This window comes from Lycorma delicatula, chromosome 4, assembly GCF_047948215.1.
Source record: "Lycorma delicatula isolate Av1 chromosome 4, ASM4794821v1, whole genome shotgun sequence".
NCBI lineage: Eukaryota > Metazoa > Arthropoda > Insecta > Hemiptera > Fulgoridae > Lycorma > Lycorma delicatula.
This window is the reverse complement of record NC_134458.1, coordinates 176587382-176611688: the sequence shown is the minus strand read 5'-3', so window position 1 is coordinate 176611688 and position 24307 is coordinate 176587382. Positions and strand designations below refer to the sequence as shown.

Sequence of the window (24307 nt, the reverse complement as noted above, 5' to 3'; positions counted from 1 at the left end):
GATGTGTTATTTGTGATACATATCTAATGTAATATTGTTATATTTGTAAGGTTGTCAGTACTGTAGTAAGTACCTGTGTTGTACATACATTTTTATTGCAAACATTTCAACTGAGGGAGATTGTTGTGATATAATTGAAATGTTGGTTACTAAACTTATATGGTTTTGTTTTATATCGATCGATAGTATAAGTATAGATAGCGAGTGAGCGTCGATAGGAAGCGTAGCATAGAAAAGCGAAGAAAGAGAGTACCTGCTCTATATGAGAGTTCTTATATGATTTATTAAATTATATTTAAAGTAAACTGTGGATTGTCAATTGTGTATTTATTTAAAACACTCTGCACTAATTCGGTATCAAATTAAAATAAGGAATCCTAATGGCAAGATGTGTATATTACAATGCTTTGTTGTGATAATCTACTTATAGATTTTTTTGGAGCAACAAAAACCTCTTTGAATATTGGCTATGGCTCTGGAGTCATAATGGAAGATCGCCTAATTTGTTTTGCAATTTAAATTGACCCCATTATTTGCCATTTTTTAACTAAATTGTGTATGCTACCCTCTGCTGCATTTTTAAGCATGAACGATTTACAACTGACAATGATATAAGAAGATGAGTAATATACGTAATCAGTAGTGGCAATACTACTAGCAGTGACAGTTGCAGTATTAAAGGCAATACTCAAGTAACATAGACACAGATAGTCAGACATATGTGCACGCACGCATGTACTCATACTTCATAACATAATTTATAGCGACTTTTTATTAAGTTTATTAAATTAAAAGTATTCTTAAGTATCTATCTTATGTTTTGCCATTTATTTTTATTTATTATTTTCATAAAAAACTTATTTATGTTTAATTCTGTTTATAGTCTAATTTGAAGTTTTTGTTCAGGTTGAACAACATAGCAGTTTATGTATTCTTACCAAAATTGCTTTGATATGTTTTTTCTATTTTTATCTTATAAAAATATAAATTGCTACACTTGACCAGTTGGCTTTTTGGTAGATCAGGAATTGTGCACCAAATCAAATGCAACTAGTTAGTAAGTGCAGTATGTAAGTGGTACAGTATATTTAAACTAACTGTATTTTAGAGCTAGAGGTTAAATTTCTTCTTTTTTTCAGGTAATGTAATGTGGCTAGATGATACATCTGCAGCTAGAGCATTATTAGGGTTATCCGTAAAAATCAGAAATGTTGAACAGAAAGAATCAAAAAGAAGAAGAAAGAGTATTGATAGAGGTAGTGTTGAAGAAGCAACAATGGACGAGGATGAAGAAGAATCTGATAAAAATTCTGAAGATGATGTATGTAAATGCAGTATAGTTTTTCATTTGCAATCTATGATTAAATTGTATGAATACAAGTGTTCTGAAGGACAGGCATTTGTGTAAGTGAATGAGTGAGCAAGCGTGTATGTGCAAGAGGTGGAATATACACTATATTGAAGTATTATGAAACATATACATAGCATTACTACAGTTGTATAAAGAAAATCTGAAATAGTTGAATAAAAAAAAACCTGGTAAGATAAAAAAATACAATATCCTTTCACTGGGTAAAATTTACTCCTAAAATTGGCAAATTCATTCTCAAGGTTGTTCAGTGACCCATGCCATACTTAACTAAAGAAAGTGAGGTATGAAGTTGTTTCTGTTACCTTCTTCACTGAGCCAAACTTACTGTTTCACATGGAATGCAAAACTCACCAAAATGCATTGTGATACCATGCTGTTTACCAGAGAAGCTATGTAGTGAACATCATTCATTACTTGCATAAGCATTAAGCATTTTTAATTTTTTTTCTGAGAATTTTTATCTATAAAGTAGAAAAGAAAAACTTTTGTAATAGGATTAGATTTCCAATCATTAGAAATGCATTTTCTTCATTTAAATGTTGAAAGTGATTGTTCTATTGGCAGGGATAATGTTTTCCAGTTTTGCTGGATGCAATTTAATATCATTGCATTTGTTTTTTTCTAATTATTTAGAGTTCTAAAATTTATCATGACTCATTACAGAATAAAGTATATTTGGTCTTTAAGCTGATAGGTAATGTTTTCTTCAAAGAAAATATTTTGGTGAAATACTTTGGAAATTAATAAAAACCATCATAAATTATATTCCACCTGGTAGTTAAATAATGTTGGTTTTGTGTTCTGTTAGTGTTACAAGTTGACAAGGCGAAGTTCATATTTGTGGAGGACCACAGCACTGTTTTGTTTGGCTATTGCCAGAGACTGAGATATAATACAACAGTACAGTCTGGGTGTAGTCCTTCTGAACAAAGTGATATGCTTGTCAATTCATTTTAAACAAGAAATGTTGTTCATTTAAAATAGGTACTGTATTTTTTGAAACCAGTAATTTTTTTCTGATTATGGTAATAACACAATTAAAAATATTATTTTACATTACTATATTCATAAATCAAATAAATTTAACCTGCAATTAATTACAATAATTTAATTAGTAAACTTTTCAGTAAAATGGTGTCATAGTTCACAGAATTACATTCAAAGTTGATAGTAATAATTTGGACATATAGGCCTACAGAATCACAACTAGTTGAATATAGCTGCAGGAGAAAAAATTAAATAATATTTTTGTATTAATTTACTAATAAATACTTAGACGATCAATACTACCTTAATACAGTCCTTAACCAATTTTGTTTGTAGTTTCTGTAGAACTATCTTCTGTGATAAGCCAACAACCCTTGATTTCTGAGCTTGACTCAGTTTCACTTCCACCGGAATTAATTTTCAATTTGTCTTCACTACCTGATGTCTCATCATTGTCTATCCGTATATTTATAATTATGTTCTCTGTGGTACCTTCCATTAACGCTACTGTTTTCCATTAAGAATCCATTATCAGCTTAAGTTTAGCATTCTACAAGTTTATTCCATTGCCTTCACAAGAGGTACAATAATTAATTTTTTTTTTGTCTATGAACTTTGTAACTTAAACGTGAGACAAAGTGCCTGATTCTGAAAGGTTTTCCGCGATGACTTGACATTATAACATGACTACTTTTAAGTAACAACTGTTGCAATTTCCATTGCAAAGAACAGGGAATATTTGTTTTACAAATTACATAATGCTTATAACTATTCGCCTATTTTAAACTTTTAAGCGATAATTCTATGACTCGTGTGTCTCTGTTTGTCATAATATCATTACTTAAACCAAAACAACTGATGTAAGAAATTTATACTTTATTTACTTGCATATACTTTATTAGTATGATATATTTTCATCATGCTTGTGTTTTAAAGTACATTGACTAAAAAAACAGTTGCTGTTATTAAAAAATAACAGGGCAAAAGATAAAATTCATTATTTATACAAAAATAGCTGTATTAAGCTAAAGAAAAACTGATGTTCTGTTATTTAACATTGAAATTAAAATGGCATCAAGTCGCAATTATTGTACTAGTAGCACTGCAATGTGACTGTATACAGCAGTAGTTCGGAAACTCTGAATATGCACCTCGCCTTGTCGACTAATACTACATATTTTCATTTGTTTTCTGCTGTTTTGAGTTAACTTTGTATAATTGGAACAAATTAAGTATTATACTTTTGTTTGCTTTAAATATTTTATTGCTCACTAATCATATTAGTTGATGTATTTTTTAATGAATAAGTTAATGAAATTTTAACAAAAGTAATGTTTAAAAAATAAGTAGTTTAATTCTATTAACCTATTATTTTGATTTAACTTTTTATAAAATGCCTGGAAATGAATATAAAACAGTTTTAACTGAAAAAGAATTGTAGAGATTACAATAAATACAAATTCATTATTTAAAGATTTTAATGCAACTCTGTAGCAGAATACAGATTTGAAATATAGGATCTAAAGATGCAATATCTATAATTAAATTGAAAATTGTATAAAGTAAACAAATGTTTTCATTAATGAAGCTAAGCATATCATTTGGGAGAGATTTGTAAGGTTTCAAGCAAAAGGTTACCTATTTTAGAATTATTTATTCAGCTCAAGCCTTGCAAAAACAAATTCAAAAATTACATCAATTTTCTGTGTATAGAAGTTAAATTAATGCAATCTAGATATTTATTTACCAAATTGAAACTATAATTAAGTTTTTACATTTGAAACAAAAAAGAAAACTGCTTTATGTATGGTAATAATATAAACAGACAGAAGCAAAGTGTGATCCAGATTAAGTGTTCATACAATGTCATACTTCATAAGCAATCACAAGATGGCAGCACATGTCAGAAGCTTAATAATATTATTTTTGTTAACAAAATAAAGCAATACTTAAATGAAGTAATAAAGCGAGAAAAAGTCAAGCTGTTAAAGTTAAATGTAGTGCTGGAGAGAGCATCGTCTAATTTGACTGAAGTCAATTGTCTAAAGCCAAATGCATGGGTTAAGTTAATAGGAAATTTTTATTAATGTACTGATTAAGCAACAATAATATATCATTTTTTTCATAGTCCTATCTACACGTAAAAGTACCTTAAAATGGAAATGTGCTAAAGCATACATTTTTTCCTATGTTCTGCTGGTGTCTGTTTTAGAAAGATAAGGGTAATTGTAGACAATTAGGGACTGCCTCTGCTTTTGATGAAATTTGGAATATCCCTTATTTAAGTATTAAGTTATTCATTACAATTGAAATTATTCATTGGAAACACTTTTCACTGGAATTACATCCATCATAAGTTTCACAAAAGAATCCCATAATTTAGCACTGTACAAGTGTAATATACATAATTTTCAGACTACGTAATTGGTTATTGTGTATAATTATTGCCTCAGCCTAATAATTGGCCAATTTTTGTATTAAGGTTAACCCTTTACCAGTTTTGTATTTTCACTTAAAATAATGCTATCTATCTTGATGTTTTTTTTTTTTTTACTTTAATAACTTTTTTTTGACTATGTATACTAGGCCCATTGGCCTAGTATAATAAATGGTAATTTTTCATGCAAAACGTATTTTATTATATTTACAAAAACCTAATTACCTAACCTACTTTGAACATGTTAATGATTAATGTTTTCATATTGCCTATAAATATCACTAAATTATATTTTACACTGTAATTGAGATTATTGTCTTTACTATTAAAGTTTTATTCTATCATGATTGTTTTTAACAGTTTTTTAGTGTATGAAATATTTTAAAACATGGAGCTACACACAGCCCAACATTACACTCCATACACTGGTATCTTGAGTCTTTACACTTTTTATTGTGTGAATAGACTACATATCTTCTTGAAGCATTTGCTCTCTTTCCGTTTGTGGGTACGTACTCTGGAAAGTGCCTTTCCTTCAACCTCAGAGGATCCTTTTCTAGTGATGGTCTTCCTGTTTTCGGTTTGGCTACAAGATGTTCTTCAACAATTGCTTGCACCAAAGCCTCTCTAGATTGCAGATGTGTGTACTATCCTCCACATTTTTGGTGCAAAATTAGCGCATTGAATATGCACATATTTAGGAGGTGTTTGAGTTCCTTTTTGCCCCAAGCAAAAAGTGGGTATGCCCCAAGCATCTGATCTGTTTTATCAACCCCCCTCCATGTAAATGTTGTAAACTCCATATAAATGCTTATAATTGAAGGAATGATGACATTTTGTCCTTTTCTTCTTACCTCAACCGGAAGAACTTAGTGCTGAGTTGACAAACATAGCACATCCCTTTTATCACACTACTTCAACAGTATCATTTGACTGAACTTTTCACTTGATGCTATCATTCCAGTTTTCTTCAATTTTTGTTTTACAAAATCCTTAAGGGCGCCTTTTCTATTGCACCTTACTGTTCCCACCAGGTCAGTTTCTTTATCTTTCAAAACAAAAACCAACTCTGGACTACAGTAGAAATTGTCTGAATATTCACAATATCCCTTTTGAAGCAGGTCGTGCATCACAGTAAGTACAACATTTGTTGCTTGCCCATAATTTACGTTATGGATTAGTTCTGTTTCAGACAAAACATAGGTTTTGATTCCAAATCTAGCTCGTTTGATTCTTATAAACTGGACACAACTCAACCGACCTTTCCACAACAAAAGGCTTTAATTGATAGCTACTTCCCTCTCTGGTGTGCAAACAGAAGAAAATTTGTCATTTACATATTCTAAAACAGGTTTAATTTTATATATTCTTTTGTGTTTTTGAGGTGAAACATTTGTAGAATGTAAAAATCTAGATAAAATTTGTATGCTGTATATTATGTGATAAATTTTGTATAAAAGTTTGTATGCTGTAACAGCCGAAAAACCTGGGGTTGCAGATAATGGTTTTTTGTGTAATATTTATCAGTTTCGGGCTTTCAAATCATTCCATGCAAAATGTAGACTGCAATTAGTAAAAATATTTCATTTCTATCTGCTGGTTTCCACTTTTGAAATAGTGAAAACTGCTTCAGAACTTTATTTGATAGAAAATTATCTGCATATTCATTTGTTTGGTTTGTAATTATATCAACCAATTCATCAGTTATAAAAAGTTTAAAATACTAAATATGTCATTTGGATCAGGAATAGCAGCAGTATTCATACCCAATTGTCCAGTAAAGTTGGAGGGCCTACAAAATGAATCATATTGATGGTAATTTATCTACTCAATATTACTTGTATATCTTTGAATAGGCCTATCTGCATCACCTGCACGTACCTCATAAGCATAAATATCATCATCGTTGGGTAATAACAACAATGATACATCTTCATACATATCATCTAAATTATCACTATTGCTATTAGCTTGTAACTGGTCTAAAATGTCAAAATATTCATTTTGAAGTAGATTCCTTCTCAAAAAACAGCATACATAAAGCTATTATAAAAAAACATGAAAACTACCAGTCCAGTTTACAGATATATATGTAAAGTTTATAGATTAATGTATAAAGTGTATACACAATATTCAATCACAAAACAACGGCTACAACCCGAAGTAAACATGTAAAAATACTCGTAAAGTCATTCATTAACAAGATGTAAACAACATGTCACACAAGCCGTATCAGCTGTTTTATTTATGATAAATGCCTTAGAATGCGACGAAAACTCTTTACTAGTGCTTTACCATTGCGGAATAAAAATGAACTAAATTAAAAAATAATCGCCAGAATATTATGACAGAGCGAATTAAAATTAGACAAAAACTCAACGATGGAATATTCCGACAAAGTCCTTTCCGTGCATGTTGGCTACGTCTGAATATTCTGTCATAGTCTGGTAAGGCGTTAATAAGATGAGGTTAGAGAGTGAAACAAGCATTATGTTATATTTGGCTAGGTTATGTTGATGTATGAGTTTACATGAAATTGTTAGTTTCCTAACCTTAACCTTAATGTAAATATAGCTAAACTCAATTCAATTTCATTTAAACCAAGCCATTTTACATAAAGATTAGTGAATCTAATGTCATGCTAAAATGAATTAACAAACTTAACCTAATTATTTAGTCTGAAAATAATATATGTACCATTTTACAGTATTGAATTACGAAAGTTTTAGTGAGGGTACTTTGTAAATTATGAGGGGCATACTCTGTGAAAGTCATTCCCAATTAATAATTTCAATTGTAATGAATAACTTAGGTCCTAAATAAGGTATATTCCAATTTTCATCAAAATCAGAGGTGATTCACTAATTGTATATAATTGATATTCACTATTTTTGCTATAAATTAGTAGTTAGATTCACAGATTTTTATTGTAAATTTATTTAAACAAGGAGATGGCATTTTTTTAATGTTTAGAATAGCTTCATGAATAGGAACATATCGAGGGACGTCGCTAATGTCCCCTCTGGCAAGTATGACAACTTGACAGAGAGGTGGCGACACCACCTCTATAATCTTTAAAACAGGATTTCTCAACACCTCTGTATCTTCAAATTCATTTTATTCAGTAAATAAGAATGATTTTGGATATATGAATTGTGTTTTAAGAATCCTGAATAAAAATGTAATATTACGTGCAAACAGTTTTTCAATTAGCATTTTTGTTTTTTATTGGAGTGCATCATAGTCCCACAGTAGCTGCTCTAAAAATATTAGACTTCATAAGCGGGGTTCGATTAAGATCAGCTGATTCTGATCAGTCAAGAACAACTCAACCAATTTTCATTAAATTTTAACATGCATTTCCAAATTTCAATGAAACTGATGTAGTTTGGAGATTTTTGAGCTTCATAATTTTATATATATATATATATATATATATATATATAAAAACACATCCCATCAAGTATTTTTCATGTTTTATTTAATATCTATATTGAACACTGTTCATGCATACAACCATGCTTTTTCAAAAGAAGTATAACTTACTCTGAAATCTCTTTTGGCAGACCGGTCTAGTATGATCAAAGTCCTGTGTGTTTTCGATTGAAAATAAATTAGTAACGATGTGGGTTACTTGATCAATTCCATTTTTTCTATAAGGATTCAATTTTAATACGAGACATAGTTTTTATCCTAAAACAAATTCTATAGGATGAATTCAGTAATATGGGTCAATCCATTTGAAGTGACCCAAGGGCTGTTGCTTGACAAATTAAAAAAAAATTGAAACTTACCCACTTGTTTCCTATATGTCTCAGGACCTTAAAACTATTTTTTTTAAATATTTTATTTAAGCAGTTTACTTGTGGCGGCTATTTTTGTTACGGTGCGTACACCTATTTTTGTGATTGTAAGGGTTTATGGAAAAAATCATAACTAAAACACTATTGGTCCTGGAAGGATGAAACAAAGAGCAATTTATTCATATTTTCTTAAGGTAAAAGATTGGTCCAGTGGTTTATTTACCTATCTCTCTTATTTCTATTGAGAAAATTACCAATAAATTTGTAACATGAAAAACTGTAAAATTTTACTTTTGGTAATTTTTTCAAGAGGCGCAGGGATGGCATAAACAGTTTTAATTATTTTTTTATATGTAGGGGTATATGTTAGTAGTTTTACCATAAATAATATCAATGGTGATCTATTTACCCTTAAATTTTTATGAATTTTTGAAAACGAATTTTTTTTTAAAAATTCAAATTTTTGGCTTCAAATAACTCTGATGGAGCTGATGATAAAAATCTCAAATTTGCACAACTTGCAGTGTTTTTGTAGATGGTTATGGCAAATAAAAAAGTTTCATGTTTATTGTATAATAAAAAAGTTGTAACCTCTCAAAAAATCATGAAAAACCTGTTAAAATCGATACCATTTTACTCACTAAATAAGTGCTCCAAGGGGTTTTCTTGTCTTCTTTGCACTTTACATTTTTCATGCTTATTACTGTAGCTGAAATAGACTTGTTTTAACCATTGAACTGCAGTGTTCATGTTCTAACAGAAGCTTGAAATCATTTCCAGTCGTCAGGAAAATTCATGTTGCAACATGATCATTTATGCTTGTTACATCATTTATCTTTGCAGTTACAGACTGGTCAGACTTGCATTAGTCAGGGACCTGTTCACATCTTTACCGAGTGTCTCAAATATCATCCTGCGTTTGGAAATGTTTATTAAACAAATAAGTTCTGCTTAATAATATTATATTTGCAAATTTTAAAACCAGTTAAATTTTTACATTATTTTCAAGCAGTTTTGCATAAAACAATGTTCTATAGGAATTTATGTGAATGAAAAGTGTCATAAAACAGTGTATGTTACATTGGCAAAAGAACTGATTAAAATTTTGAATTTAGTGATGAAATCCAACAGCTTATTTTTTTTATGTGTTAATTCAGGTGTCATGAAAAATATCACACATAAAATATGTGTTAATTCAGATGTGTAAATATCATGAAAAACGTTTTTGTCAAAATTCAGTCATCTGTATGGACAGTTCTATTGTGATTCTTTGAGAACTCATAAAAAAAACAGTTAAGAAAAACTTAAGACTAATAACATTAGAGCAAGCTCTAAAGAACACTTTTCCAAATTTAAATTGGGTTCCTGGAAAGTCTCTTTGTGTGAACGGTTTAAAAAATATTTTTTGTCAGCAGAACAAAGAACTATATGAATGCAAAGACCAAGAGCAGTACATTTTCTCACATTATAATATTAAACAATTGGATGCTGCTTGTAGCATTATGGGTGTATCAAAATTGAAAAAATTAAGCAGGAATCAAAGGCCATCAGCATTAAATTTTAAAATAATAAATAAGGTATCTGAAAAATTAAAAAAAGAATCTTGAATTGTGTTTTGACTCGAAAGTTTCTGAAAATGAAATTCCAACTCAATCTTCATATGAATATGATGACATACTTTGAAACTAAAAGAAAAATATGTTCTTGCTTTTAAAGAAGATAGATTAAAATTATCAATTTACTTCCCCAACCTTGGTCCAAATCTAAAATAATATCATAGTTCAATGTGCCTGAGTGTTTGGTTAAACTTACTGGAAAATTAGTTAATGAGCAAGGCAGTAAAAGACATAAAACAGGCATTAGCAACGACACAGTTTAATAATGTTATTTTTTGAAGATGACAATATTAGCAGACTGTGTCCTGGTAAAAAGGATTGTGTTAGCATGCATGTTGATGGTGTCAAACTGCATAAGCAAAAGCGCCTTGTTCTGACAAACTTAAATGAAGTGTATATCTCCTTTAACACGTAGAGCGCTGTTCCTGTCATCTGACGGAACGGGTCAACTACTGAGAAATGCAGATCACGTCATTTGACGGACTTTGTATGTTCATGTTATTAAATGTAATATGTCAGAAGACGGAATCCGTTCAGTTCTAATATATATATTGTGTAGTTTTTAGAACGTAAATTCACCATTAGATTGCATTTTTGTAATATCGATTTTCTTTTTATAGTTTCATTTTGAGTCGTAACCAAGATCGATGTTATCATGTTTGTTTATGTTTTGCGAATTAGTGAGTTACCGTTTTGTTTACGTTTGATATAAAAGTTACAATGGCTAACAGTGCTTATGATAATATAATTGTTGTTTTTTATATGATCTTCAAAGTGGTGATGAAGATATTCCTTTTGATGATGATAATGAAGATGATGTGGATTTTGTAAATAAAGACTGCAGTCTTTATCATTTGCTTCATCTTTTGAAGCAACAAACTAACCTCTATGTGCAGCAGAAACTAAGGCAGTTAAAAGCCGCAGAAAAATTATCACCTGGCTGTAGGATGAATAGATGGAAGACAGTCACTGTAGCTGAAATAAATAAATTTCTATCTATAATATTACACATGTCCATCGACAGAAAGCCACAGATATCTGACTACTGGTCCAAAAATCCTGTGGTATCATGCAATTATTGCCCTTATCTTTTGAGTAGGGACAGATTTTTATTGATTATGGGTAATTTTCACATAAACAATAATAATACTTTTGTCCGTAAAGGTGAGCTGGGCCATGGTCCTTTACATAAAGTGCATCCATTACTTGATGCCTTACAGAAAAATTTTTCAAAAAGCTTACCTTTCCAGAGAAAATATAACCATAGATGAAGGGATGTGTAAATTTCACGGTAGGCTGTACTTCAAACAGTACATGCCCAAAAAGCCCAAATTTAGGGCATAGGGACTAAATATAACAAATTTTAAGTGCAAAGAAGACAAAAAACCCCTTGAAGCACTTATTTAGTGAGTCAAAATTGTATTGCTTTTAACAGGTTTTCCATGATTTTTGGGGGGTTATAACTTTTTTATTAGTACAATAAACAAGAAGCTTTTTTATTTGTCGTAACAATCTACAAAAACACAGCAAGTTGTGCAAATTTGAGATTTTTATCACCAGCCCCATTAGAGTTATTTGAAGCCAAATTTTGAATTTTTTTTACAAAAATTCATGAAAATTTAGGGGTAAGTATATCACCGTTAATATTATTTATCGTAAAATTACTAACATATACCACCATATAAAAAAATAATTCAAACTGTGTATGCCATCCCTGTCTCTTGAAAAAATTACAAAAAGAAAAATTTCACAATTTTTCTTGTTCAACTTCATTGATAATTTTCTCCATAGAAAGAAGAGAGATAGGTAAATAAACCACTGGACAAATCTTTTACCTTGAGAAAATATAAATAAATTGTTTCATCCTTCTAGGACCAATAGTTTTTTAGTTATGAATTTTTCCGTAAACCCTTACAATCGCAAAAATAGGTGTGCGCACCATAATAAAAATGGCCACCACAGGTAAACTGCTTAAATAAAAGATTTAAAAAAAATAGTTTTAAGGTCCTGAGACATGTAGAAAAGCAGTGCGTAAGTTTCAATTTTTTTTTAATTGGTCAAGCAACCAGCGTATGTTTTTATGTTTTCTGGGACACTTCAAACGGATTGATCCATATACAAAAAACGATTAAGAATACTATTTAAGTATACTAGTATAAGTTGTGATACATTTTGTTCATCACACCTCTTTCATTGAGATCTAGAATGTAAATGGTTTGCAAAAAAAACATTAGCACAAAATAAATATGTTGAGGCATAGAGTTGTATGTAGAAAACAATGTCTTATATTGAAATATAAAAGAAACTTCATGTTGTAGGAAAATTATCAAATGAAAGTTTAAGCTTGAGTGAGTGTGTTTTGATTTTATTTTTTGGATTGAGTTGAAGATGGGGTACTTTTCTGTTACTCCCCTCCTGATTTCTTTAATATTTTCCATTATGAATCAGGAAAATGCTTAAAATATGATATTCACTTCATTTTGGGATTGAGAAACCATTTTATAAATTTTCATTTGTAAGACCAGAATATGTAAGATGAAACACTAAATGTCTATGAAAATTCATGCAAAAAATGGTTGTTGGGTGTGTGAAAAACAAAAGTGCCGTGAAGAAAAACCGATCGGAAAGGGAACTTGGTTGTAAGGTAGCAAGTTGTAACATTAATGTTTGCAATTGTAAACATTACTGTTAATTAGTCAACGTTAGCGAGTGTAGGTTAAGTTTGGTTAGATTATATTTATAAGTTGATTTTTACAATTAAAAATGTATTTCTCCACTGAAATTGACATTGATAATTAAATTTCATGCAAATATGAGTGTATTGGATAAAAAAAAGTGGGGGGGGGGGGAATAACAGAAAAGACTTGAAGATGGAATTGTCCATAGAATTCCATGTAGAAGTAATAAAAATGGCTTATATTGAAATATAAAAGAAACTTCATGTAGTTGGAAACTGATCGAATGAAAGTTTAAGCTTGACAGAATATTTTTTGATTTTATTTTTTGCATTGAGTTAAGATGGAATCGTCCATAGAGTTCCATGTAGAAGCAATAAAAATGTCTTATATTGAAGTGAAAAAGAAAGTTTGTTGTAGTAAGCAAATTATTGAATGAAAGTTTAATCCACAAACCAGTGCAGACCGTAAAGTCGTACTTGCTTCCCAATAAATTTTTTTTTTTTTTTTTTTTTTTTTTTGAAAAAGAATAAACACTAATTTTGAAAATGAATTTGGGACAAATTTCTGTTAAGTTCTGATTTCTGTATGTATGAAGTGTTCAATATAAATATTAAATAAAATAAATCATGAAAAAGACTGAATGGGATGTGTTTTATATATATAAACGTACAACCACACCTTTTCAAAACAGAAATTTGTTCCAAATTCATTTTCAAAATTAGTGATTATTCTTGTTTTCAGAAAAAAAAAGTATTTAGAAGCAAGTACAACTTTATGGTCTGCACTAGTTTGTGGATTAAACTTTCATTTGATAATTTTATATATATATATATATATATGCCTATGTGTAAAATTTTGAGGCTCAAAAATCTCCAAACTTCTACATCTTAATGACATGTATGAAAGTAACTGTAAATTTATACACATTAATTTTTGACTTTTTTGAATAATCATAATCAGTTTGAAATTATTATGATGTTGAACTCTATGTAAATATGCATTAACTCCTTGCATATGGCAAATTTGGTGAGAGGTATATCCTGGCTAATAGCTATTGTATCCATTTATTCAGCTGTTTTGACTTTGACATTGTTTTCATTAGGCCTATATACTATCATTACTTGTCAGTATTTTCACGATTATAAAATGCGTGTAAATAAAATGTGCACATCTGAGTTTTTCAATTAAAAAAATAAAAAATACCTATGATTATTTATGCAAATAATTGTTCCACATATTCATTTTTTTCAATGTTCAATAGTCTTTTGCAAAGATCTCTGTCAAATCAGAACTTTCTATGTGGACTTAAATTAAAAACATTATTTAAAATATTATAATCATAGAGATATGTTTACTGATGTGCATTTAACTATTTAATTCCATATAAAAAGTTTCGATGGAGCAGATGTTTCTGTGAAAGTACTAAGTAGAAACAAAAAATAAAGTATTTATGTGAAAGAATTCACTTTTTTGATACACTGCTGCCAGAATTCAATTTACTTAACAATTTAGTAACATCTTTACCTGTGATTATAAGGCAATGTAGAATTCCTATAAAAATAAATACCTTTGTACTGGTTTACCTAAAAAATAAATGTGATTTGTCCTCTTAGTTTTGGGTTGGTTGGTTATGGTTAAAATACTTTGCACAAGTTGAATTCTATTTAAATCAAATGAGAATTGTAGTGCAAGGGAAAAAAGTAGGCCATTTAATTTCAGTTTATTTCCAAATTCTATGATATTGGTGATAAAAATTGATTTAATTTAATTAAATTTGTTTTGTACCATAATTAGCTTGTAACTTACAAAAATACCTAGTATGTAATTACTTCATTTTTAATTTCTTAACTAAAAATTTATATAATTAAAGGATCTAGTTATAAAATGTATATCAAAAAGAAAAAAAACTTTTTTAATTAAATTAAAAAACATCAGTTACTATTAATTGTTTAAAAATAAAAGCATTAAAATGAATTTAACAGAAATACATATTGATTTAATTTAGTGTTATTATATATAGGTAAAATACTAACCTCTACAAATCTTATATTTACAAGGCTGTTTAAGAATTTTTTCTTGTAATGTTTTTAATGTTTTTTAAAACTATCCGACTGCAATAGTTCAAGGATATTCAGTAAAGCATTTTAATTGCTATTCAGAAATTACTGGGAAGTATTCAATTTTTATAATTATGGGATAGAAAATTTTACTATATAATACTGTAATATTTAAGTGGTGACTAAGTGAAGAAAGGTTTTTTGTAAGTATGAAATATATATATATATATATATATTGTTTTGCTTCTTACACATTATTTATATGATGATTCTCATACGTAGAAGTAATTTGCATTATTGTTTTTAGGAGTCTGATACAGTTTCAGTATCTGATATTACAGTTCCATTACCGCCTGGTTTATGGCGTAAAGGTGTTCCACATCCGAGATCCAAATGTGTATTTCTAAGGTTTGCAACAAGTAAAGATCGCAGAGCACCTGAAACTAATAAATTAGATCAAGATTTCTCAGGTATTGATTGATATATTTTAATTTATTTAAATAACTGTCAGATGATTTTTTTTCTTTTATAAGTATGGCTGTTGTAGAATTTTTTTTATAAACGAACTTATATCTGTAAATTATTCCTCGTATGGTGTATTTTGATCTCCCTGCATGTTCTTTAAATTTATGTTTAATTGTTGTTAAATTAACAAAGAATAGTACCATTGCTCATCAGCTTAGTTGGAGAGGCTTATTGTATTACAGATTACTTAGATTTTATCTAAATTTTTTTTTATTCTAGACTGAGAAATTTTGTTTTTAAATTAATTAATTTTGATGTTCTATTGCTATTTTACTAGAAATTATACAATAGGGAAACTATTTCTATTTGTGAAAAAGGTTATCCTTGCTGGTTATTTATATTTCATGACATTTTGGGGGTCCTTAAGTTCTTAATTGCAAAAATTAGCTAGGTTAGAATTTCTTTTATTTATGCAACTGTGTTTTAACCTTTTATTGAATTTATATCTGGGTAGTGTTTAATTTATCTATATATTAAAAAAAATTGGTAAACTAAAAAAATTTGGTTTTTCTGCAATTGCTCAGTAAATAATTTAGTTATAGCCTTCGTTGGGTTCTTAAAACTCATTACATCAGTCTACAGTTAACTAACATACATCGACTGTGCCCATTCAGTTATGAGAGTGGGTTTAAGGGAACATAACTTTTCTTATACTCAAATCCTTATCTTAGTGGTAGTCAAATCAAGATATCTCAGCAACTAATTAAGATACAGAATTATTTGTTTGAGTGTTAAAATGTTCATCACATTAATTGCCATCAAGTGAGCCTACACCAACTTTTATCATTCAATTCAGATAAACGTTTTGAGGGAACATACACATTTCCTCACTGTTAAAAATACACTCAAACCGCCAAATCTCAGGAACTGATTAAAATATAGAATTTGGGTTTTAAAACACTCACCATGTCAAGCCCCATCAAATGAGCCTACACAGACTTTGATCACTCAATTCCTAAAAAACATTTTGAGGACATTTAAATCCAGTGAAGGGATTATTGAATGGAATGGGGATGATAATCAGATAATTGTATGACAATAACAGTTTAGATGTGTAAATTATAACAGGTGTGAATGTTTAACTAGCACTTCTGACAATGAGTGTGGAGTCTGACACTACCGTCCAATTTTCTTTTAAATGAAGACAATTTCCAATATGTTTAGCATTTTGCATGACTGTCAACAAGGTGCAAGGACAAACTCTGAACCAAGTAGGACTCTACCTGCCTAAACCAGTTTTTAACCATGGACAATTACATTGTATCATGGGTAAAATCTTTTAAAAATGTGAGAGTGGAAATGAAACCTAGGTTTGATGCACAGCTAATGTTGTCTGGAAGGAAGTTTTATGAATCAAAAGGTAAATTATCTGTTATAATGTTAGTTAATTTATTTACTGATGCTGCGAAGCAGCACAGGGCTAATAATTATGAAATTTGTTCTGTTAACTTACCAAATATTTAATTTTACACATCAAGAGGGATTAATTCTGTTATTTTTTTTTACTAAGATATGCCATTTAAAATATTGAGGGACAGCTATATTTCATAGGGCTTTATGAGAATGTTACTTGTGAGTATAGTGTTCGGGTTGTTGAAAAATAATATTGTTATAAAAAAAAATTAAATAAAAAATAATAAAATAGTTTCATGAAAAACAAAACTCTCCTAAATATAAAAATATTAAAATTCATCTTAATGTATCCAAGTTACAATTGATATTTTAATAAATTATATTTGTCTTCGTGAACTTTCTATATGTTATCTACTTACTTTTAATATTTTGGAAGTCTGCTCTATCTTTAGAAACTCACTTGCTGGAGGTTGTCATAACATCAAGATAAAATGAAAAACGAAAAAACAAACACACATATACACACAATCATAACATATTCAACAACCCATAAAACTATGCACAAATGCGACATGTGCATACCATTGTCCATAAATAGCAATTGTAGAATTCTTGCAGTGCAGCCACTGCTTTGACAGCTAAAACCTGTAATCATAAAGAATAACATCATTCTCAAATATAACCATAGTTTAAAGAATCTTAGTTATTTCTATAAATAGACTAAAACACATTAAATTGCAGCCCACCTAGAAGATTGTGTCTTTTGACATGTTAACCTTTTTACTATTATTCCTGTCAAAGAAACTGTAGCCATGCTCCAGAATTGACCTGTTGAAACTAAAATATGGGGCGTCACATCATTAACGAATTAATATTGTTTTACTAGAGGTTTTACTCAGAACTATTTTACATTTGATAACAATTTTTACACCCACGAGGAAGAACTAACAACGGGATCTCTGCTGTCAGGATTACTAGTGGATATTTATTTAAACAAATTTGAAAATAAACACCTGTTATCCAAAGAAAATAGATCATACAAGAAAATAATAACTTACTCTTGTTACATGGATTTAATCCTCTGACCATTCAGCAAATAAAAAATTTTAAGAAACTTGAATAATTTTAGTATTCAAATTCAGTTCACCCTTGAAATGGAATCAGACAGGACATTAAATTTTCTAGACCTTACAGTGATTAGATCAGATGAATTACAATGCTGAATCTGCAGAAAGCCACATCAGATATCACAATCCGTGCCAATTCCCACCACCCATTCTCTCCAAAAATGGCAGCATACAATAGCTTTATTCACATACTTGAACAGTTCCACAAACTGATATCCATTACAGAAATGAGTTGGATACAATAAAGCATATAGGCAAATGGTGAACAGTTATAATATTTTCATTGTAGACAGGATTCTCAGAAAACTTATGAAAAACCAGACAAAACTACCAAAAGTGAAAATTAAAGAAACATTTAGATCGACAGAATATGGCAACATTCTACCCAGCATTCTAACCAATGCATTTAAGAGATGATGTATAGGAATCTCTTTCCCTACTACTAGCAATGTAGAGAAAATGCTAAAACCTAAAAACCACATCTGTACAGTTAAAATCAGGGATTTACCGAATTAAATGTAAAGATTGTGAATGTTAGGCCAGACATTTTATAAAACTGTTCAAAGAACATCTACCTAACCACAATGTTGTTTCAATGTGCGCCACATTATGGATTGCAATCATACACTCTGATTCTGAAACCAATTTACTACTACTGCATATGTGTAAGAAAGGTTAGGTACATGGATCTGCTCGAAGAATATGAGATTTATAAAGCACATAAGATAATTCAATTTATGCATTGAATGATCATTTAAACTTCCAGTCCAATTCTATTTATGATATGGGAATAAAATCGAAGGATAGCAGTAGACATTTGCAGTGGCTGCTCTGCACGAGTTCCATCAAGTTGCTCTACATGGATGATGGTGTGAACATATCACAGTTGTATGTGGATTTATGTGTTATGACTTTGTGTATTTATCTTTTGTTTTTTGTAGTATTTCATTTTATCTTGATGTGATGTTTACCTCCAGTGAGTGATTTTCTGAAGATGGAGTAGAATTCTGAAACATGTTAAAGTAAGTAGACACCATGTAGCAAGTTCACATAGGCAAATATAATTTATTAAATCATTAAAAAAAATATTAATTTAATTCATTTTTCAAACTTAGCAGTTTATCATCTTCAAAGTATTTTTATTCTCTTTCTTTATTGCTGGCTGTTATAGGGGGTTATAGAACAGTTTCGCAGTTGGCAGTTTGTGTTATAGCCGGAGTCGAACCAATAAATAATGTAGCACAAGGAATGCTACATTTCCAAGGTAAATAACCTATTGATGTCAGAACGAAATCAGGAGATTGAAGACCAGGGCCTTGCGTCTTGTCAGGTCAGGTGGGATGAATCCCCCACAGGTTGCTACACACATGGTATATTTTCTATAGTGTCTAATTTAGGTGCGATTAGATAGGTTTCTCCCAATCGGTATATCGTACAGTTTCTCTCTGGGTGTTGTGCCTTTTGGATGAATTTGGCTAGGTTTCATTTGGTGGATTCGAGTCAGTACCCGAATTGTGGGACTGATGATACAGTGGACCACGTCCTCTATATCGGTCCCTAATATTGAATCGAATGTTCACGAGCTGTTAGGGAACATGAGAGAATACATTCCTTTCTGGATCTCTGTATTAACTGGATGATCTGTGAGGAGTGGTCTATAGTGGCAGGCTTTTTTCACGCCCTTGTGGTGGTGTGTAGGTCTGCAGAGGGAGTTTGATCGAGATATATCATCGTGGTAGGATCCCGGGTGGCTAGGGCTCTGGCCTAGGCATTGGATTGATTGGAGCCAGGCACATTGGCATCGTGCCATGGTTATATTGGTAATGTTTGAGATTCAATTTTGGGCTCCCAGTGGTGGAGCTGGCCATGCTACCGGGGTATGGTAGCCTGTGTGACTGGGGGCGTAGCTTCATTCCACCGGTCGTGGTCTGATTGTGACTTGGTAATACTGTACGAGACTCCATGGTGAGATCGGGTGGGCTTGCAGGGTTAGTCCCCAGCTCCTGCGCGGACGGACCGGAATGAGGTTATGTTCCCCTTGTTAGGTGACCTAATTTGGTCGACTTATTTGGATGTAGATCTGAATTTCTATGTTGCGTAAAACATAATTTTGATTGGTATGAATGTAGCAACTCGTTCGTTTTCTGAGGCATTCACAGTCACGAACAGTATTGTCAAATTTGGTCTAGGCACGGGTTCGTGCTTCCACAGTATTTGTTTGTTAGTTTGAGGGAATCATGTTAGGTTGGATGTGAAGATGTCAGTTTGAGGCCTATGTGAAAGCAAAATTTGATTTGTACTTTACTGATGCAAATGTCTGCCAAGGCATTTATATCAGTGGCATCCCGACCAAGGCCTGGCTGATGACAGATGTAATCAGTTAGAGGGTCTAAAGATAACCTTTGGTAAGCCCCTCAGGGCTGAAAATGGCGAGGGTGGTGTGGCAATCGGTTTCGTCACAAGGTGGGTGTCTTCCTCCTACGGGGTTGGGATGTCTTTATGTATTATTATTATCTTTTATGACCTCATAGGATCACTTTAGTCAGTCCATTATCGAAGCCTCTTTAATGGGACTGTTTGGGCCTTGTGGTCCTCCCAGTACTTTTTCATATGTGTTCAGCTTTGTGCTCTTTCTAGTTTTGAAAATGTTCATGTTATGGGTGTGAAATGAGTGTCTTTGTTCTTGAATTTCTTGTTTAATTTTATTTTATCTGTGGTACGTCTTCTGGTGTAAGGCCAATTTCCTTCAGATCATTTCTCTGATACCTCTGTATCCAGTCTTGGCATTTTTTGAGTCGAGATTGTACTGTACTAGCCATTTCAGAAGTCTTGAATCTTGCATCCTCATGATATATCCAAAGAATCCTAGTCTCCTCTTATGCATGGTATCAGTGATAGGTTCTAACTCTTTGTACATGACTTTGTTGGGCACATTCCACCACTGCCTGTCTTTCTGGTACTTTTTATTGTTGCACCTTCTTCCAATTCTTATTTGATTTTCTGGAGTCTGCCTTTGATTGTTTGTTCAGGTGGAAGAGTGTTTCTGCTGTATAACTGGCTTCTGGTTTTATAATTGTATTGTTGTGTCTTATTTTTGCGTTTATTGATAGGTTTTTTTTATTGTAAGTGTACAAAGTTGATTTTTAGCTTTAGCTACTTTGTTCTTATTTGGCTCAAAATTTTTTTGTTTAGGTTGTATGTTATTATTTCTCTTGAGGTGTTTAAATTGGGTTACTATTTTGATTTTATTACTGTTTATATTTACTTCTTTTAATTATATTGGTTTTTGGGCATAATTTGTCTTTTCAAATGATATTATGAGGCTAATTTTATATTTGCAATGTTTTGAAGTTCTAATAACTGTGATTTAGCTTTGTCGATGCTGTTTGCTAGCAGTGACAAGTGTTCGGCAAAACCAAGACAGTTTGTTTTGATGTTTGGCCTATTTTTAATTTTTGGGGGGGGGGGTGTTTTTTTTTTTTTTAGTTATTCCATCTTTACCATTTTGAGAGCATAGTTGAATAATAGCAGTGAGAGCCCCTCACCTTGGCGCAGTCCTGTTTTGATCTCAAATAGTTCCAAGAACTCATCTCTGAATTTTACCTTCGACTTAGTGCTTGTGAGAGTTAGTTTTATCATGTTTATTAATTTGGTCTGTAGTCCAAGGTGTCTTAGCATTTTTAGTAGGGATTCTCTGTTGATGCTGTCATAAGCTTTCTTGAAATCTACAAATGTTATCACCCACCATGTCTCTGTTTCTTTTCCTGTTGTAGTCCATTATTAGCTTGATCTGGTCTGGACAGCTCCTGCAGGGTCTGAAACCTCCTTGGTATTCTCCTAGTTCTTTCTTGACTTGTGAACCAATCCCGTGGAGGTTGATTGTTGAAAGAATTTTGTGTTGTGTCTAGGCGTGAGATTCCTGTGTAATTGTTAGGGTCTGTTTTGTCCCCTTTTTTGTGCAGCGGATGGATGAGTGCTGTCATCTAGTGTTCTGGTAGTTTTTTGATCCAGATGTTGACAAGTTGTTGATGAACAGTAAGTAATTTTTGCTGATCTTCCTGCATGTTTCTTGATATCTACAAAAGTCTGATCTGATGCTTCATCTCACCCAGTGCTTGGTATACTTTTATCGTGGGAGGGTTGATGTTTTCTGGTGGTGTTGATATTGGTGTGAAGTTTAGGAGTTCTGTAGTTCTTCATAATTTATGAGTTTCTTGAAATATTTAGCTAGGATTTCCGCATTGTCTTGATTGATATGGCCCAGTTAACCGTTTTTATTCTTTATTAGTAGGGTTTTGGGGGTTCATATTTTTGGAGCTGATTTTTTTAAGGTTTTGTAGTAGTCTCTCAACTATGTTTTATTGAATTCTTCTATTAACTTCACTGTGTTTTTATGCTGTTGTCTTTTTATTCTCCTTAGGGTTCGGGTGGTTTCTTAGATTTTGGAGGATGTTTCTGACTTTTGGGATTTGTGAATTAGCCATGCTTGATGTCTTTTTCCACTGTTTTGTCACGTTTGTTGTTCCACCACTGATGTTTTATTGGGGCTAATTCTTCTGCAATTGGTTAAGGTTATTGAGTAGATCTTTGAGTTTATCAATGATTTTTATTTTTCAGTTGCGTTTTGGTAATTTTCATTCTTAATTAGTTGTGTAGGGTCTATTTTTCTTTTAGTTTTAGGGTTTGGTCTTATTGCTTTGTTTGGGGAGTAAAATTAATTTTAATTTTGACTACATATTTATCTGACCCTGTGTCTACTCCTTGAAGGACTTTTACGTTGTAGAACTCTTTGTTTAGGTGTTTGTCCATTAAAACATGGTCTAGTTACCATTCTCCTTTATATTGTAGTTGGGGTGTTTCTAGGTTTTGGGTTTTGAACGCGTCTTCCCAAATCAGCTGATTTGGAAGTCCAGAGTTCCAGTGTTCAAGTCCTAGTAAGGTTAGTTATTTTTACATGGATTTGAATACTAGATCGTGGATACTGGTGTTCTTTGGTGGTTGGGTTTCAATTAACCACACATCTCAGGAATGGTTGAACTGAGACTGTACAAGACTAGACTTCCTTTACCTTCATACATTTCATCCTCACTCATCCTCTGAAGTAATACCTTATGGTCATTCTGGAGGCTAAACAGAAGAAGAGAGTAGATCCCAGAATTTTTCTGTTTCTCTATGGACCTTTAAAGAGTTATTTTTATTGATCGTCGGCGCATAGGCGTTTATTATTGTGTAAATTTTATTAGGTGCTTTTTGTGTGAGTGTTGAGATTCTTGAAGATTGTGACTTGAATTCTTGTATGGATTGTATTATTTTGAGGCTGACTAAACAGCCTGTTCAAACTGTGGGGCATTTATCATCAATCTCTTCCCAGGTAGGTTTGTAAAGCCCATACCCTTGAGATTCCATTATGCCCTAGTCTGTGTTTCTTATCTTACTTCCTGCAGACCCATGATGAGAATTTTATGTTGGTCTATTAGGGCAGTTATTATTTTTAGTTTACCAGTTGCATGAGCAAGTTTACATTGTATGTGGAAATGTAGGTGATTTGCTTTGGTTTTATTTTGGACTTTGTATTTTTCTTGTTAATTTGTGTAATGCTAGGGCATTCCAGTGCTTCTAATTGCATGTTATCTTATAAGTGGTAGCCTACCATACCCGAATGCTGCCTTCTCTGAACTCTGGTGTTGTTTATTTCAGCTGGTGGAGTATTCCTTAAAAGACTTTTCATGATTGACTATCAAGGGTCACCTGTAGTGGGATTAGGTCTTGAGTTACAACTCTAGATATGATCTGGTGAACTGTGATTTGATGATAAAGGAAGCTGTGAAGTTTGTTTAGATTCAGTTCACCAGAAAAATTTCTTGTATTTGTTTCAGATGTATCTAGGCACACCTTGTGGGGAGGCTCAGTCTGACTTTTGTTAAAGTTATTATTTTGGACAAAAGTTACTAAGTCTGATCCTATGCAATATGCCCCTTACTGTCTTTCTTTAATTGAGATGAATTAAAATCTTATTAGGGAATTAGAGGCTTCTGTAAAAAAAAATTACAATTTCAATCTTTATAATAAAGATGTTTTTATTGTGTTTTTAATGGAAAATATTAAACAAATTAGGAGGGGAGCAACAGAAAAGTACCCCATCTATAACTCAATCTAAAAAATAAAATCAAAACACACTCACTCAAGCTTAAACTTTCATTTGATAATTTTCCTACAACATGAAGTTTCTTTTATATTTCAATATAAGACATTGTTTTCTACACACAACTCTAATATACTTAAATAGTATTCTTAATAGTTTTTCGTATATGGATCAATCCGTTTGAAGTGTTCCAGAAAACATAAAAAGATA

At 31.3% G+C, this 24307-nt stretch overlaps 1 protein-coding gene across 2 annotated transcripts in view; it reads left to right on the top strand.

Moving 5' to 3' along the window:
* LOC142324093 (uncharacterized) overlaps nt 1–24307 on the top strand; it is a 61134-nt gene that overhangs the window by 21227 nt on the left and 15600 nt on the right. For both annotated transcript variants that reach the window (XM_075364728.1, XM_075364730.1), the window contains exons 4-5: nt 1140–1321; nt 15258–15420. In XM_075364728.1, the coding sequence (XP_075220843.1) occupies nt 1140–1321; nt 15258–15420 (345 nt within the window). The remainder of the gene's footprint in view (nt 1–1139; nt 1322–15257; nt 15421–24307) is intronic.